Source organism: Eleginops maclovinus, chromosome 16, assembly GCF_036324505.1.
Source record: "Eleginops maclovinus isolate JMC-PN-2008 ecotype Puerto Natales chromosome 16, JC_Emac_rtc_rv5, whole genome shotgun sequence".
In the NCBI taxonomy this organism is placed as follows: Eukaryota; Metazoa; Chordata; class Actinopteri; order Perciformes; family Eleginopidae; genus Eleginops; species Eleginops maclovinus.
Genome location: NC_086364.1, coordinates 8,987,561 through 9,005,170, shown reverse-complemented (window position 1 = coordinate 9,005,170; position 17,610 = coordinate 8,987,561). Strand labels below are relative to the sequence as shown.

At 39.9% G+C, this 17,610-nt stretch overlaps 1 protein-coding gene across 3 annotated transcripts; it reads left to right on the top strand.

Annotated features, from left to right (window-relative positions):
• Positions 1–2,036: 2,036 nt before the first annotated feature.
• On the top strand, positions 2,037–16,668 carry atp6v0a1a (ATPase H+ transporting V0 subunit a1a). 3 transcript variants are annotated; one of them, XM_063903675.1, is made up of 22 exons: positions 2,037–2,178; positions 3,326–3,498; positions 4,026–4,104; positions 4,306–4,403; positions 4,496–4,624; positions 5,739–5,821; positions 6,322–6,448; positions 6,537–6,619; positions 6,700–6,793; positions 9,098–9,310; positions 10,311–10,461; positions 11,069–11,208; positions 11,362–11,525; positions 11,629–11,719; positions 11,896–12,014; positions 12,099–12,315; positions 12,407–12,514; positions 12,603–12,710; positions 13,384–13,401; positions 13,902–14,019; positions 14,489–14,660; positions 15,861–16,668. In XM_063903675.1, exons 2-22 carry the CDS (start codon positions 3,382–3,384, stop codon positions 15,952–15,954), a joined length of 2,523 nt encoding a protein of 840 aa, XP_063759745.1. In that variant the 5' UTR covers positions 2,037–2,178; positions 3,326–3,381; the 3' UTR covers positions 15,955–16,668. The 3 variants fall into 3 exon arrangements, with proteins under 3 accessions (XP_063759745.1, XP_063759744.1, XP_063759746.1); XM_063903674.1 differs by having other exon boundaries at positions 13,357–13,401; XM_063903676.1 differs by lacking the exon at positions 13,384–13,401.
• The last annotated feature ends 942 nt before the right edge of the window (positions 16,669–17,610 follow it).

Below are 17,610 nucleotides of genomic sequence, written 5' to 3'. Positions count from 1 at the left end.
ACTCTAATTGTGTGCTTGCCCGATACGTCATGTCAGTAAAGCTGATTGTTTTAGAAAATGCATGTGGTTTGGGGTAGTTTGTTGTGTTTGATATCAATATTCCATGTGTTCTAACATCTGATTCTTGGTTTTGAGATATTCTCACATCTACATTTTCATACATTTATCAATAATGTCTTATATGTTGTTGATTATTCTTGTAGGAGCCAAACTGTGGCTTAAACTGTTTTATTATTATTATTATTATTATTATTATTATTATTATTATTATTATTATTATTATTATTGATATAGTTAATAATGTAATTAATATTGTTTTATTATTTGGCTGCACAGATTGGTTGTTATTATAACACCATACGGACCGCGGTGGGAACTTATCCTCGGAGGTCCTCCCTGTCGCCTGCATCCTGTGTTTAATCATAGCTAGCAAACATGCTAAGCTGGCTTTTGTTGTTTGCTTGAATAAGAAGAATGCTTACGTGTTTTGCCAATTTGTGCATAAAAACTCGGGTCAGCTAAGATTTTCAATCTGGGCAGGTGTAGAAAAAAACCTGGTGCTCAGCGCCGCCATCTTGGTCCGCCTTTTTTTCGCTTTTTAACGCTTATTGCCAGAATAAATCACGTACTTACAGACAACTCAATCATTCATTCAGTCATTGCAACATCAGAACCGGGGAATACGTGTTAACACATAACATTCAAAGCAATAACACAAATTCATGTTTTTCTTGTAGGGCAAAAACAAACCAACTACATGTATGGCTAAATTACGGTTTATCAATGTGATACTCTGCCTTTAAAACATCTACTTGAAAAAATATAACCTGTGACTATAAATGCCAAACAATCTAAACATTCAGAGTCAATATTATAAGTACACTGCCAGGACAGATGCAGCACTGTTTCTGGAATTTCACTCAACAGTTAACATCAAATATCTCTGTTAATTAAGTATTTACTTGCTGCATAATATTTGTGTTTGATAATATTTAATTCTTATAATCAACAAATCTAGAACTATAGAATTGTTTGAAATAATTGTTTGAAATTGTTATGATTCATTTTTCTTGACATAGTTTTCAGGTGGACCTTCGTCACAAAATTGTTTTGGTAAGTGTTTCTAAGCAAACTACAATATTATCCATAAAACACATTTTGACTGTTTCATCATGACAGTTCACTGCCCTCCAGTGGTCATACAACGGAACATCAATTGCAAACAAGGGCATGACGTGTTAATGATGAGACGTTTACAAAGAAAGTGATACATATCTAAGTTGGATTTATTAAAATATGGGGGAAAGTAACATTTTATGATAACATTTGAGAGCTGCTTTACAATGTATTGTTGAAAGGCACAAAAGAGGAGAACAAATGAATGGTGGCAAATGAAGCAGTGGAAAATAAAACTTATAAAGACTATTACAAGTATATGATTGATGATACAAAACATCTAAAGAATGACAATGAAAATGGCAAAAGAAACACATCAGAGAAAGTACTACTTTATAAATAATCCATTAGTAGTAAAAGTTATTCATGCAAAAATGTTGCTCAAGCTAAAAGTGCAAGTATCCTACATAAGTAATATAAAGATTGGCTTCAAATGGTTGCATTATTAATATAAAAATGTTCTGTGTTAATCTAAAAAAAAAAGGTTTATGATTTATTTTTTAAGTCCAAATGTGAAGCTTGATAATCGTGGAGGTAATTTTGAATACTTTGTATGGTCCTTAAGGCTACCGATTAGACTAGTAGTATAGTACTGCGTTATATCACATCTTATTGAAATATAAAAAGGAATTAGTAACTAATAAAATAAAATAAAAAAATCTCAAATAAAAGTGCAGATGTGATGAAAGTGCTTACTACATTACTTTAGTAAATGTATTCAGTTACTTCCCGTCACTTACTATTCGTTTTATTAGAGGTATTTGACTAATTACACAACTTAAACTGGGCATTGAGGGGGACCATACCCAGGAGGAGGCAGTAAAGCAGCGTTAAGGAAGTGAACCGCCATAAACCCAGAAAAAGAAGAAGAAGAGGAGCCGTCAGCTGTAAACTCCCGACCAGCCCACAAGCCACAACAAACAGCAGAGCGGAAACTAGGAAGGAAACCGAGGAGAGGGACATCTCGCCTGAACAGTAAGGACACTGTTGCTTGATAAGACGGTAATTGAGAGTGTAAACGATATCAACCAATCTAGCGCTGATCTTATTATTTCGGTAAATTATTGAGCAACAGGTGCGCTAAGTTAGCGTTAGCTCTCCTGCTAGCCCCTGCACCACCTACACTTTAAACTGATCTAGATTCACTTTTATGTTAACTGTTTAATTAGCTAACTAACAACCTGATGTTGTGCACCAAATAAATATTAACCTCAATCAAGTTAATAATCACTTTATGGTATATTTGTCGTGTTTTTAAGATGTAATGTTACACTTTAACTAAGGGTTGCTAATCTGACTAGCCACAACTGATCTTGTTGTGTTAACGTTTAAAAGTATTAAAGCTGAATTTGTACCTTGTATGTTATGATTGCTTTTATACATTATTGTATTATGTGAGTTTAATAGGTTTGGTAAATGGGTGTCACAGGGACATGTCAATTTAGCTAGCTGTAAATGCTAGCTATTTGACCTAATCTTTGACAGGTGAAGCTGCAGTCGTCGGTGCTAAACTAGTTACAATACTGCTTGATTATGTTAATCAAAAAGCTAAATACGAAGTCACTAAACTGTTTAAAGTTTTACAAACTTTTATGGTGTTATGGGAACTTGTTTTTCTGTTTAAAACCAGTTAATTAGCCCTTTGCGTGGGGGCAGTGAAGGGGTGAGGCTTACTAGAGCTACTGGTCACATGCTACCCTGTAATCCACAGATAAGCCCTGTGTGGTCGGTTAGCAGTGGGAGGAAATGCTGAGAAAATCTTCACATTTGGAGTCAAATCTGTAATATTACATAGTCTGCTTTCTACCCACGTTGACTATTTACCTTTGGTTTGCATCCACAATAGAAATGATAGCCACTTAGAAAGCTTCTCTATTGCAATGGTTCCGAGAAGACTGATTTTAAGTGTAACAACATTCCTTGTGTGATCATGAGATCAGCATGAGCAGAAGCTACTATACTTTTTTCTTTTCTCTTTTTTGTCACATGCCTGCTAAATTAACACGCATCTGATAAAGGCCTCCCTCATCAGTGATCTTGACACTAATGTGCTATGTAGAGAAAAGTGTTGAACAGAGAACTACTTAGATCCTTCTTGCTTTTTTTCTCGCTCTTGAATTTGTGACTAATTATCAATATTGATGTTCAGTTTCTAGAGGTTCTGGTTGGTTTTAGGGGTGCTGAGCACTCGCATCCTTCAGCAACATGGGGGAACTCTTTAGAAGTGAAGAGATGACGCTTGCTCAGCTCTTCCTCCAGTCAGAAGCGGCCTACTGTTGTGTCAGCGAACTGGGAGAGATCGGGATGGTGCAGTTTCGTGATGTAAGTGTGCTGTTTTTGCTTTTGATTACCATTTTCTACCAACCACCTTGCAAAGCAACTAGCTGTTGTGACCACCTCAGTGACAATGCTGAGAAAATGCATGCCTTCAACATCATGTTAATCATGTGCTCACAGCTGACTCGTCATTCCACACACGAGAAAGCCCATTCCTGAGAATCTCTGAAGCTGTGTGCTAGAATATAGGATGGTCTGTGACAGAGCAGGCCTGTGCATAAACAGTATCATCTTTGTTTTACTGGACTTTATTGATCGCCTTTCAAAAATATCCCATTCTATTGGTAGGATTGTCAATGTATCGTTATGCATCATCTGAGCACATCATTAAATCATTGACATTGAAGCAGTTTATGTTGCTATTCTAAGTAGAGGTTCTTGGTTTTCAACTAATTCCAGTTTTACAAATGTATCTGATGCACCATTTGTTTTTTATAAGAAAAAGATAATGTTGTTATAATCTATCTTCTGTTGCTTCACACTCTCCTCTTTCCTTTCATTTTACCATGAAGCTAAATCCCGATGTGAACGTTTTCCAACGGAAATTTGTCAATGAAGTACGACGATGTGAGGAGATGGATCGCAAATTGAGTAAGAGAGCTTGAACATATCTTGCAAGACCTTAAAATCTGAAAAATACTATGCTTGCAATCTCGAACCATAACAACATGCTTTGATTTGATTTCCACCCTTTTAAAGAGCATAACAAGGCCATACAATAAGAGGCGCAGAGCGTTCTTCACAGTGTAAATTGTACGCCTATTTTATACACGTTTACTTTTCTTTGCGCAGGATTTGTGGAGAAAGAAATAAAGAAGGCCAACATCCCCATAGTTGACACAGGAGAGAACCCTGAAGTCCCATTCCCAAGGGACATGATTGACATGGAGGTGACTGCTCTCTCTCCTAAAGATAAACAGTGAGCTCTATCATCTACTTTGTCCCTTTACTGACCTCTCTGTACTTGTATTTCTCACCACAGGCCACATTTGAGAAGCTTGAGAATGAGTTGAAGGAAATAAACACCAACCAAGAAGCCCTAAAGAAGAACTTCTTGGAGCTGACTGAGCTCAAGCACATCCTGCGTCGCACACAGCAGTTTTTTGATGAGGTCAGCTTCCCTTGTGCATGTAGGCCTCAAAAAACGAGGCTCTCGGGTCTTTTATTTCACTAACATTGTGTTGCCTTAAAGAGAAGTGGAAGTTATGTAATACCCATTTTTTGCCACATTTTTGTTTATTTTTTTGCTTTTTAATCTGGCTTTGTTGTTTCACTTGTGAGCCTTTATAGTTGCTCACATGGTCTTTTCCCATTCACACCAGCCAGTCACATGAGTTAATATTCTGTAAATCCACTGCTGTACACGTGGACCCTTAACATTTTTGAACGACATTGAATTAATTAATAAAAGGTCTTAATTGTTTTTTCAAACTTTCACAGTCTTAAAATTGTTAAGAAATTAGAAATAAGGTTACATTCATTATCATTTCTGATTATTGAATTGTTACCCTAAAAATAATGTTTGGATCTTTATTTTAAATATATTTGACCAAATTTACCTTCCTTAAATAGATCCTAAATGTAATTCTGAGTGGCATTTAAAAGCCTTAGTTCTAAACAGGCTAATTCTGTAGTAACCTTTGTACAGTACTTTGCACAAATTTTATGTTTACTGTTCATTTGCTTTGGCAAAGCCTTTCCTGCCTACCTTTGCCCAACATTATTTCCGGTTCACTGCCTTCACAAGCAAAACTCTGTTGATTCACAATGTTAAGTCATCTTTACAAGTTGTTTTAGACTGTAAGTGAGATGAATCATTGATCTCAACATGCTGCTGTTTAGCCATTGACTGGAGAAAGACACTGTCCGAACTGAAAACACACACTGGCCTGCCTCTTTCTTGTTCCAAATCTCAACAATTATTTCAATAAAATGCAAAGTTCTGCAACAGCAGATTTCACAACTATATATTAAACAGTTATTCTGATTTTTTTAACTAGCAGTATTGACCATTTAGACTTTACAAAACATCTTTGGCCCACATCATTCCAAATTACCCAAGGCATATTGGAATATTTATTTTTCAATGAAATACAAATAATTATCTAACATAATATTACAATATCAGTCAAAATAACCAAAATAAAATTGAAAATCCCAAATTGTTCAGCCCAAGTATCATGTAACGGTTATTAATGACTAATAATTAACTGGCTTTCATTCAGATGGAGGATCCAAGTTTACTGGAGGAGGGCTCCACCCTGTTGGACCCCAATGAGACAATCCACAGGGCTCCACTCAGACTGGGGTGAGTGTGTTTGTTTTGTTCTTCCCTCATTGAAACCGATTAAGCTTCTCTTCCATTCTGTGCCATCTGTGTCTGAAACCAGAGTGTGATCTAACCAATCACTGCGCACACACAAACTCAGTCTGCCAAGCTTAGTTAGGCAACACGTAAAGTAGATGTCTACCCACAAATCCACACTCACAAATATACAGTAGGTATTTCCGTCAATGTTTACAGAACATACATTTTTATATTGTGTGGAAACTCCACTACATAGAGCAATACTCAAGTATTTAGTTTCACTGAATATTAGCAGAGATGATTAAACTTAAATATGGTATTCTGTTAAGAGAAGTTAAACATAGGGTTCACATGTGAGCTTTTTCAGCTTTGAGCAGAAATCATGACCAAGGCTTTAAAACATAAAACCATGATTTATATAACAATTACAGAAGTGCAATAATTATTCATATAAATCATTACTCCTATCATCACTGACACCATTTTTCCATCTGTTATAGATTTGTGGCTGGAGTCATTGGCCGGGAACGTATTCCCACATTTGAGAGGATGCTGTGGAGAGTTTGCAGAGGAAACGTGTTCCTGAGGCAGGCAGAAATTGAAGATCCTCTGGAGGACCCGTCTACGGTCAGTCCTGTTAAACTACTAATGTCAGATGTCAGTGTTTGTTCCAGTGTTTCATTACCAGAATCCTAACAGAAAGATCTTTCCACAGGGCGATCAGGTCCACAAGACTGTTTTCATCATCTTCTTCCAGGGAGACCAGCTTAAGAATAGAGTCAAGAAGATCTGTGAGGGGTAAGTGACCGGCCAACAAGTTTGAGGAAGTCTTCTGGTCTAGCAGTTCTATATCTGAGCCTCTTCTTTTCCATCTTCAGGTTCAGAGCAACCTTGTACCCGTGTCCGGAAACACCCCAGGAGAGGAAAGAGATGCTGGCAGGAGTGAATGCACGCATTGATGACCTGCAAATGGTAAATACACTCTCGGGAAACGGTTATGCAATGTTGACTCATTAACACATCTTGCTGAGGGAAAACAACTTAAACTGGTTAGTTCCCTTTTTTTAGTTGTACTTCCGAGTAAGCCAGGGAACTATGATGGTAAATTTTACACATCGGCTTTTTCCAGGTAATTTGTCAGCTTCTTGTTTAGTCATTAACATTTTTTATGAGAAATGTTCTTTCAATTGTTTTATATTGCACAGATGTCACCCCATAGATAACATATAATACATACTATCCACGGACATAACGCATGTGGCAGTGTGTGGAATACAATGTAGTGTCAATTTGTAAATAGCAAATTGTCCTCAGTGACTTGTTATGTTAATCTGCTTCCTTCTGGTTTTTTAGTACTGGTATGGCATGGCTTTAGAAATCCTTGCGTCTTTCAAGACAAAGAAATGATTTATTTACAAAACCTATTCTTGTGAAATGTGACTAAGTGGGTAAGCAAGGCAACACAGAAAACTAAACCGACAGTATCAGCCTGGCTATCATTGGAACTCTTGGCAAAATATGCTGCCCTGAAATGTCAGTGTGGGGTTATTGATTTATAGTAATACCTGTTAACCATTGCTGATCAGCAACTGTCTAGCTCCAGCTCAGATAATTGTCTGCCAGCAGTCTTTCCATGACAGTTGTTATTGTGAGTGTTGGTTTAGTCCTCAGTGACTTGTTATGTTGCACAAGGTAAAGCCTCGAGGAATCCTTCTTTAATAAGCTTTGCAAAAGGGGACTGTCTTATATCTTTGCTATGTGATGATACATCTGTCCATATGGGTGACATTATGTCGCACACACTTAAAAAAACACACAGATATATTTGTTGTGCGCGCTGCAGCTTGGGCTGCTTATGCTTATTTTCAGGTTCCTACTTTTGATTTGTGACACTACTGTCACATGCTTTAATGTTCAAAAAGGTCTTTATTTTTCTCATACTGCCTGTGAAGCAGCACCTCTTTTCACCCTCTGTCTGAAACCAGAGCCCAGTTTGCTCTGTTGTGATTTGTCAACCGCATAGAAATGTCCTGCCCCTTAGCATATCTTGTACAATGTGTTGTAGCGCTAGCCAAAGGAGGCCAATGAAAGCGTTTCAGGCAAGGTATGTGTGAGAGAAAACTCCCTCTGGAGGAACTTTTCTTTTAGAGATTTCAGCCTTTGCAGACCATTTACATGCACAAAAACATATATAACATACTACAGGAAATGGGAAATCCCCCAAAAGCATTATAGGTTCTCTTAAAGGTGAATCTCCCACTTGGTGCTACATAAGTTAATTACTCTGTCAGTGTAAGGTACTCTGTATTTGTAGAATCAGAAAACAGCTGGCTCAAGACAGTTAGGTTACATTTTGTGTATTAGCATATCAAGTGATATTCTCTCACGGCTTTGCACACCGCTGATCGGGATGTTTAGCATTTGTGGATGCAGTGTTATGCCGGTCGCTACGTGGGCATCAAGGCCGAATGACTGACTGGCATAAATAATGAAGAATGTCAAACATTTTGCACAGCAATCAGCTTATGTGTGGGCCATTAAGCCCCTCAACAGAAGGCAGGACTGCGCCTGTAGCCAGACAGCACACAGCTTAAGTATCCAGCTATTTGCTGATCATGGGACTCGGCTTTCAATGTGACTCATACAGCAGCATACCTGGGAATATCCTATATCTCTTTCGGGAAAACCTAATGGAGTGCACAGCCTGTTGCTCTTTAACTTATGACTTACTGCTCAACGATCAGCCATTAAATGTAAACCCTGTGTGAATATTAAATGCATGACTCATTGCTGCTATTTTTGGATGCCTTTTCTGATTGTAGTAGAGATTATATTTCTAAAAGCTGTTTTTATTTAGACAGATTTAAAGATGGTACAAGTATTTGATAGGATTTGAGTTTATTTATACTCTGGGTTTTGAAACGAGAGGGTTTTTGATTCAGATCAATGACCTACCCTCCCACAGATCAGCTTGTAGTTGATAGAAAAGTACAGGGTTAAGTGTTTTTTGGGTACTACAATGGGCATTTGTTCTTTTTTGGCTCTAGGAATGTTAAGATTATGTCGTTCTAGTCACAGTTGTCAATATTCTAGGTTAAACAGAAAGGTCTCAAATCATTTAAAGAGCCATGATAGGCAACATTTAAGAAATGATTTAAAGATGGACCATATCAGACAAATTTCCCAAAATATTCAACCAAAAATCCAAAATAAAACGTCTAATATAAGGTTTTCTTTCAGACAATGACTGAACTTCCTTTTTGGCCCTCTATAAAGGTGCTGAACCAGACGGAGGATCACAGGCAGAGGGTCCTGCAGGCCGCAGCCAAAACGGTCAGAGTGTGGTTCATCAAGGTGAAGAAGATGAAGGCCATCTACCACACCCTCAACCTCTGCAACATCGATGTCACTCAGAAGTGCCTGATCGCTGAGGTGTGGTGTCCCGTCTCCGACATGGACTCTATCCAGTTTGCCCTGCGCAGGGGGACGGTGAGAACCAGTTCGAAGCAAACAGATGTGTCCAAGCTACGTCAGTGAAGACAGGATGTTCAGAAGTGTTTTTTGTGTACTCAGCTACCAATATATTCACTGTGACCGTGCTGTGTTCTTATTGACTTGCATAATCCCAAGAAAAGGAACTTACAAGAACTGCACCACTACTTTATGCACTACTTACAAGTTCCTCAAAACATTTAAAATAAACCAAAACTGTGCTGGCTTCAGCAGTTTCCCCCTCATGTTGACCAGGCAGCGATATTTGTTTGTAGAGCCATTAGCAGCTGCGGTCTGCACTTCCTCATCGGCTGCCTGAGTGCAAGTGATGAGCGAGGACCCAAAGGCGCTGACTTTCAGGCGTCTCAAGAGACCGTTAATGCTCTGTCCTTATCAACAGTAGTCCTGCATGACTAGAAGGGCAAAAATGAAAAGAATCTGGGTGTGTGCAGTTAGAAATAAATGGCCTCTGTAGGCTGGGCTTTATCAGTCATAGCATTACACCCTGGAGCGCTTGTGTTGCAGGTGCCGGGTATTTAGAATTAAGAAAAAAGTGTAGGATATAGAAACGTTTTTTTGTACGGTAGGGGTAAGGCAGCATAGACTTGGCACTGAAAATCACTCGCCATTGTATTCCCAATTCTCATGCGTCTCTATTGTACTTGTTGGGAATACTGAGGCCATGGTGAAGTGTATCAAGATCTCGAAATGTTATCCTTGCAGGCTGTGTGAACTCAGCTGCAATAAATACATTTCATAATCTTTTATTAGTTCCTTAAAATAAGATTTATATGCAGTTAGTGTAATAAGTGTAATTTGAGATGGCAGTATATTTCCTCTTGTTTAATTTGCTTTGTCATCCTCTGCACATGATCCCGTTCTTGGAAAGACTAGATGACTTTTAGTCTTATCTCTAGGGTGTATGTAGTTCCGCGGAAGAAAACTCATGTTTATTACAATCTTGTGCTGCATGACTTGTGTTTGTTCTGCATTTTAGGAGAAGAGCGGCTCCACTGTGCCTTCCATCCTCAATCGAATGCAGTCCAAGCAGACCCCACCCACCTTTAACAAGACCAACAAGTTCACCTCCGGCTTTCAAAACATTGTGGATGCTTATGGGATTGGCAGCTACCGTGAGATTAACCCAGGTATGCAACACACCTTTCTCTGATCATCCCTCTGGCGTCTGTCATTTTCTGGACCATCCGTGTTATCATGTATGTTTTAAAGCACAGTTTATCCCCAAATTAAAAATACACATTTTCCTCCACATGTTTATTAATTGGTTTGATGTTTTGTGTTAAGTTGATTTCACAACAAAGTCTATGGATTATCTTAAGAAACCTGCTCATTATGTCTGGAAAGAGATGTTTCTGTTTTTGTAATTCGTTTATAACGAGCCAATTTCCATTTAATTCCATTATATTAAAGAGGCGGCAGAGAACTCTAAGGACGATATGCTCAAGACCCAGCAACTTAACTCAACATAAATACACTCTATATTTATACATTTTATTACATGTATGAGAACAAATATGTTATTTATTTTGGGGTGAACTGTCCCTTTTAAGGCATTCTTGCTTTTTGTATTAAAAAGTGTCTTTACCCAGCTGTTACATGTCTCTCACTGAAGGGAGTGTTGCATCATGACCCATTGTCCCTTTGTTTGGACAAGCTGTTTATCGTCATATGTTGTTTCACCTGCCACACCACCCTCCCCTCACGTGAAACCCTCCCTACCCTCCTTGTCTCCAGCGCCATACACCATCATCACCTTCCCCTTCCTGTTTGCCGTTATGTTTGGAGACCTGGGCCACGGGGTGCTCATGACCGCGGCTGCCCTGTACCTTGTGTTGAGAGAGAGCAGGCTGGTTGCCCAGAAGAATGACAACGAGGTATGACCCCATCACACCCATCTCCTCAGCCCTACACCACCCTCATGGCTGATTGAAGCCAAACAGAGCTCCTTTGGATTCAATATTGTGGAGATGCAGCTCTTCTAATTTTAGAAATCACTTATCCATCATAGATTTTTTTTTCTCTGGCAGATGTTCAGCATGGTGTTTGCAGGGCGCTACATCATCCTGCTGATGGGAATCTTCTCCGTCTACACCGGGATCATTTACAACGACTGCTTCTCGAAGTCTCTCAACGTGTTCGGCTCAGGCTGGAGCGTCAGGCCCATGTTCAACCCTCGAGGGGGCAACTGGACGTAAGTGTCATCATCAAACGCAGACTGGAGCTTAGCCCAGTCACTGTTGAAGCCGTCCATTGTTTCAAACCACATAACTGATCTGTGTTCTCCTGCCGTTCAGGTTTGAGACACTGCAAGGCAATAAAGTTCTGCAGTTGGACCCGACGATAGAAGGAGTGTTCAAAGGGCCGTACCCTATTGGCATTGATCCGGTGAATACTTTTGTTTCAAGGGATGATTGGCAAACAATTTTATATGTATCCTTTAAAACAAAACTACAATTAATGACTAGTTGGTGAATCTAACAATAAATGGCATTCCCATAAAGTGCTTGAAAATGCGTTAATGGAGAAAGCCCACTCACAATAATAAGATTTTTGTCTCTCAGATATGGAACATTGCCACCAACAAGCTGACCTTCCTGAACTCGTTCAAGATGAAGATGTCTGTCATCCTGGGAGTCATCCACATGCTGTTTGGAGTCTCACTCAGTCTTTTCAACCACCTGTGAGCTTTCCATCCTCTGCTTTCATTTCTTCTTTTTTTTAATTTATCATTGTGCACAAACTGTGATTACCTGGTTCTCTGCAGGTATTTCAAGAAGTCGCTGAATATCTACCTGGGATTCATCCCGGAGATCGTCTTCATGGCCAGTCTGTTCGGCTATCTAGTCATTCTGATCTTCTATAAGTGGGTCTCGTACGACGCACGCATATCCAAGGACGCTCCCAGTCTCCTCATCGCCTTTATTAACATGTTCCTGTTCAACTACAATGACCCCAGTAACCAACCCCTCTACAGAGGACAGGTCAGACACACCTGTTTCTATCATCCTTTTGTCCTCTGATGAACTACAGCAAGCTTATCATGTCTTTTTTCTCTCTCTCTTATCCATTTAGATGGCCATACAAACCCTCTTGGTGATAATCGCATTGGCTTGTGTTCCCTGTATGTTAATAGTAAAAACTCTGGTTCTGCGGAGACAGTATTTGTGGAGGAAAAACCTGGTAAGATAGCGTGTCAAATGAAACAAACGTCCCTTATTAATTATAATCCCTTTTTTAATTTTGTCATTTTACCCGTCTTCAAAATCAGGGAACAGAGAACTTCGGAGGTATCCGGGTGGGCAACGGGCCCACTGAGGACGAGGCTGAAATCATCCAGCATGACCAGCTCTCGCAGCACTCGGAGGAGGAGCCTGAGGTAAAAAGAGGCGTGTCCTCGTCAGGAACACCCTCCTGTACGCTGGCTGCATTTTCTCCCTCTCGCTCACTAAGCTGGAGAAACTGCAGGCCAGTGGGGGTGGGGATGCCACAGGTTATAAGATCTACTCGCATCTTTGAATAATTTAGACACTCAGAAACAGAAACCCCATGTTTCCTCTTCCACCATGGCAATAAAACACAATGAATTATGGATGAAGCTCCGCTCTGATGAACTGGTTTAACAAAGTCCAGACTGCCAGCTTCAGATCGGAGCAAATGAGATACAAAGATTGAATTAAGAAACATTGTTTACTTTGTTGTTCTGTATTCCTTATTACAGCCACCGGTAGATTTTATGTTCTAACTTTACTTGTAAAAACCAGACCAGGAGGGGTAATTATTGTACATCCTGAAGAGATTTAACTCTACCAGGAGGCAGTTAATTTATGAGTGGTTCTAAATGGACTTCCTAACATGGGATATATCCCTCCATTTATTCCTCAAATGCTGTGACTGAGCTGAGTGTACATCCTGTAATATTTGCCCTCTTTCCTTTTTACGTGTGTAACTCATTCTCTTATCACTCTTCTTTTTTTTTTTTTACTGATGTCTGTCGATCTGTGTGTGTGCTGTCAATAACAAAGCGTTGCCTTTTGTCACCTGCTGTCAAGGCCTGCCAGGAGGAAGAGGTAGGGATAAGAGCTAACACTGCGCACACACACCCCCCTGCAACCTATCCCCCTCCCTGTCAAAGTGCATGACTAGCAGTTCTTTCTCTTTCAGCCGCTCGCTTTGTAGTCTGCTGTCAACCGTTGCTGTTAGCTGTGGTGTGTGTATGTTGGTGTTAGCGGGTGTGTGATCCATGTGTTCCAGGCATCGCTTGTTGAGCACGGGTTGCAGAGATTCCACAAGCGGTGGGAGCCATTAGGCCAGTGTTTACTTACAGTCCCGGTGATGTGCATGTGGGATCAGCAGGGCAGCTGATGTTTTTGGGTTCACAGGGTCCTGAAACGACGGTGTCTTTACTAATTGAAAGGGATCTGCTGTGGCAAATGCCTTTCCTATCAATTCCCTGAATCGTCCTGTACACACAACAAACCAGAATCCCATGTGGACCTGAGGAGCTGTCGCAGAGACGATGTTCTCTAGCTTTTCACGCTTCAGTTTTGATGTTCTGTTTCTTTCACAGTTTAACTTCGGGGATGTGGCTGTGCATCAGGCCATCCACACCATAGAGTACTGCCTGGGCTGCATCTCCAACACGGCGTCTTATCTGAGGCTCTGGGCCCTCAGTCTGGCTCATGCACGTAAGGCACACTCTTTCTCCATTTTAATACTATATGTAACGGGTGTCGTGTAGCGGTGTCTGGGTATTCCAGCAGTAACACTGACGACAGATGAACACAATGCAGCGTGAAATATGCCCTCACAGTTCGGCTTCTGCACAAATTAAATACAAAAGGAATCATTAAGCATGCAGACAGGTTCACAGCTTAAACCAATATTTTTTCGGAAACACATCAACAAAAAGGGGAGAAGAAAAAGTGAGGGACACAATATAAAGGGGGGACGTCCCCACAAAAATAAACATCTGGGAACAGAGACGAATTTGAGCTATTTACAGAACACAGAATTTGTGTGATTATAATTAAAGAGATATTCAACTCAAACTACTGCATATTTACAACTGTAACATACACACACAATTATTAAGAGAAGTTTACATCTAATGCTTGCACCTTGATCAGTCTGTGTGCTTTTCTGTCCCGTGCACAGAGTTGGCCGAGGTGCTGTGGACCATGGTGATGCACATTGGCCTCTCCAGCAGAAGCTTCGCAGGTGGCGTCCTTCTGGCCATGGTCTTTTACTTCTTTGCTATTCTCACAGTCGCCATTCTTCTCATCATGGAGGGCTTGTCCGCCTTCTTGCATGCACTGCGACTGCACTGGTAGGTTGAGTCTTGTGTCTGTGGAGTTTGTTTCTGTTGATTTCTTCCAATCTTTTTCCAGAAAAAACAGTCTTCTGGTAATCTAGGGTACAACTTTTAGCATTCGATCCTGAGTTTTGAATCCAATGAGCGTTAATCCAGTCCCTTTACACTGCGAGTTGGTTTTTCAAAAAGGACTTTTTCTAATAACTGTAAGCACCTACAGACCAATAGTGCCATCTGGAGGTGAACACAAACCACCGCGAGGCTTTGGTTATTTTGTAAGTAAGTTTATACGTAATAAGTGGCAGTTTAAGCATATTAGGATCCAGGACCAGCTTCCTCTTCTCTGCATAACAAAGGCAAAATGATGGTCAAAATTTGTAAACTATGTTTAACAAAGGGCTTGATTGTAAAAACCGTTTCAGAGATTTTATATTAACTTTGATTATGAGACTTATCAAACTGACTACCACTACTAACACTAACAGTAGATTCAGAGTATCCATAAGAAGGGTTACCCTGATAGTTACATTCAGTAGGTGAACATTCACAACAACAACAAATAATAAGTAATTTAACCATAAAGTAGAACATTTCAGTTACTCGTCGCCTACACACTCTCCTGGCCCCTGGAACATGTCTGGCTCCAGTCACTCTTGTGCTTTCCATTCTCTACTGCGTGTGTGGCGGGCAGAGCAGTCTGTAACTCCTCACTATAGCTCCGATGAGACTTTGTTGTACCCATTATTTTTTTAAATGCTAAGCTCTCAAAGTCCAAGGACATATCTTAAATGTTTTCTGTAAAAACCTATAGATATTCAGTTAAGTATGACGAAAAGCAGGACATTTTCACATTTAAGGGGCTGATTTCTACTTAAAAAATGTTCTCCCTTCCCCGTCGGCTTCGCTTCACAGACAGACTATGGAATGGCAGGTATTGATGGCTCCTCCGTTAAAAGGTCATGCGTTCATCACTTAGCGTTGGCTGCTTTAAAAATAGAGCCTGATCCTTTTCCAGAAGGGAAGAGGCTCATGTGTCCGGGCCTGGCACGGAGCACAGAAGCAGATGTAGAGTGTGTGTTGGAGTGAAGAGCATTAGCCACGACTGCTCTGCTCAGCATTACACAACCTGAACCATCACCACACCTGTCTGTGCCTGTGAGAATCTTCTCTGTTATTGTTCCTTTGTTTTGATTGGCGCTTTGTTTTCTTTTACAGGGTGGAGTTCCAAAACAAGTTTTACTCAGGCCAGGGCTTCAAGTTCCTGCCCTTCACCTTCGAAAGCATCCTGGAAGGGAGGGCTGAGGACTGAGATCTGAGGACCACGACTCTTCTATTAATGTCACTCATCTCTTGAGAATCTGTGTGGTGTTGAATAGTGATTATTTCTTTGTGTGCGTGATGCACTTTCCATGAGTGACACTCCGAAAGCTCTTTCAGACTGCCGTTTGTTTTAGGCTACTCATCACTTTTTAGAATCGGTAAACATCTACTCAGAAATTACTATTCGTTACATCCATTCCTCAGAAAATAGCATCTGTAATCTGTTGTGTGTCTTGTCTTAGTGAAGTCTGCTTTGTTGTACATGTCTTAAGTTTAATATTATTTATGTATGTAATACGTCCTTTATAAATCCTGCATCTTCCCGTAGGTTAGGTGTTTTGTGCAAATGTCTTGACTGATGTTTATTCAGAGTAAAGTGACAGAAGTGTTTACTTGTCTTTCATCTCCACATGTTGTGTCAAGGCATTGTTCTGCACAGAGCATCTCACTGGTTTAATTAAAAAAAACACACACACACACACTTTACACTGCAGACGCCTCTACCACACTGTGCACTGACCTCACACGCAGAGCTTTAAAGGGAAACATTTTGACTTGCATCAGGAGTCAATCAGTGCAGAATATGGAGATGAAGAGACTGTAACCCTGCATTTTGAGCTTGCATTACTGAAATACCCTTCGTGTTGAGGGATCTGTTCTCCATCGACCCAAACAAAGTCAATAAAGGGGAATCTAAAGGTGATTGTGTCCTTCCTGCTCATTTTGTTTCATTGTCACACTCAGAAAGGACTAAGACGCAGAATAATTGTGCATTTCTGTCTCAATAAAGCGGAAAGAGCTGGATTAAGTTTCATTTTTATTTCTCTCTTCCTTTACTGCAGCAGTGGTGGAAGATGTTTTGAAAGGCTTACTCCAGAGTTGTGGACTCGAGTCACATGCAAACAAGCAATATTAATAGAGAAACATCAGGTAAAACAGAAAAAACTAAAAGGGAACATTTTATTGCACCAGGAGTACTTTTTCATGGGCTATTCGTGGACATATACTGCGACAACGTTGCCTGTGAATAAAAAATAAATCATAGTGTTGGTGATCTACAGTATTCTTTCAACCTGCCTGTAGCATCATGGAGCTGCTAGCAGAGCAGACCAGAAGCTAATAACAGCAGTCACTGGACAGACCTGTCACTCAAGATGACCACGCACTAAATTATGCATAACTTTGGGGCTTCATATAACAAAAACAAGTCAGTTGTTTAACGTGATCAATTGAATAAAAAATGAATGAAATGATTTCTCATCCTTATCCTGTCAAATTTGACATGTTAAAGGAAATATTAATCGATGAACAAGTTCAACAAATCCTATTTATTTTATCATTTGTTTTCTTAAGAATGTGTAAGGGCTATAAAAAGAAAGGGTTAATATCATAAATATTAAGCCAAATGTTAAGTTGTTTCTTCATTTGGTCCTTTAGATCTGGTGGTCTCCCCTACAGAATACCCATGCTGTAACAATGTTGTTAAACCTGTGATCCAGCGTTCAATCTGAGGCTGTCTGTGTAAAAAACTGAGAAAGAAGGAAAAGACAATTCTAAATATGGGCGGGCAAAAGACAGAGAATTTGTTGAACAAGCAGAAAGGCAGACTACCAATGAGGAGAAATCAGAGGAGAATCTAAGAAAG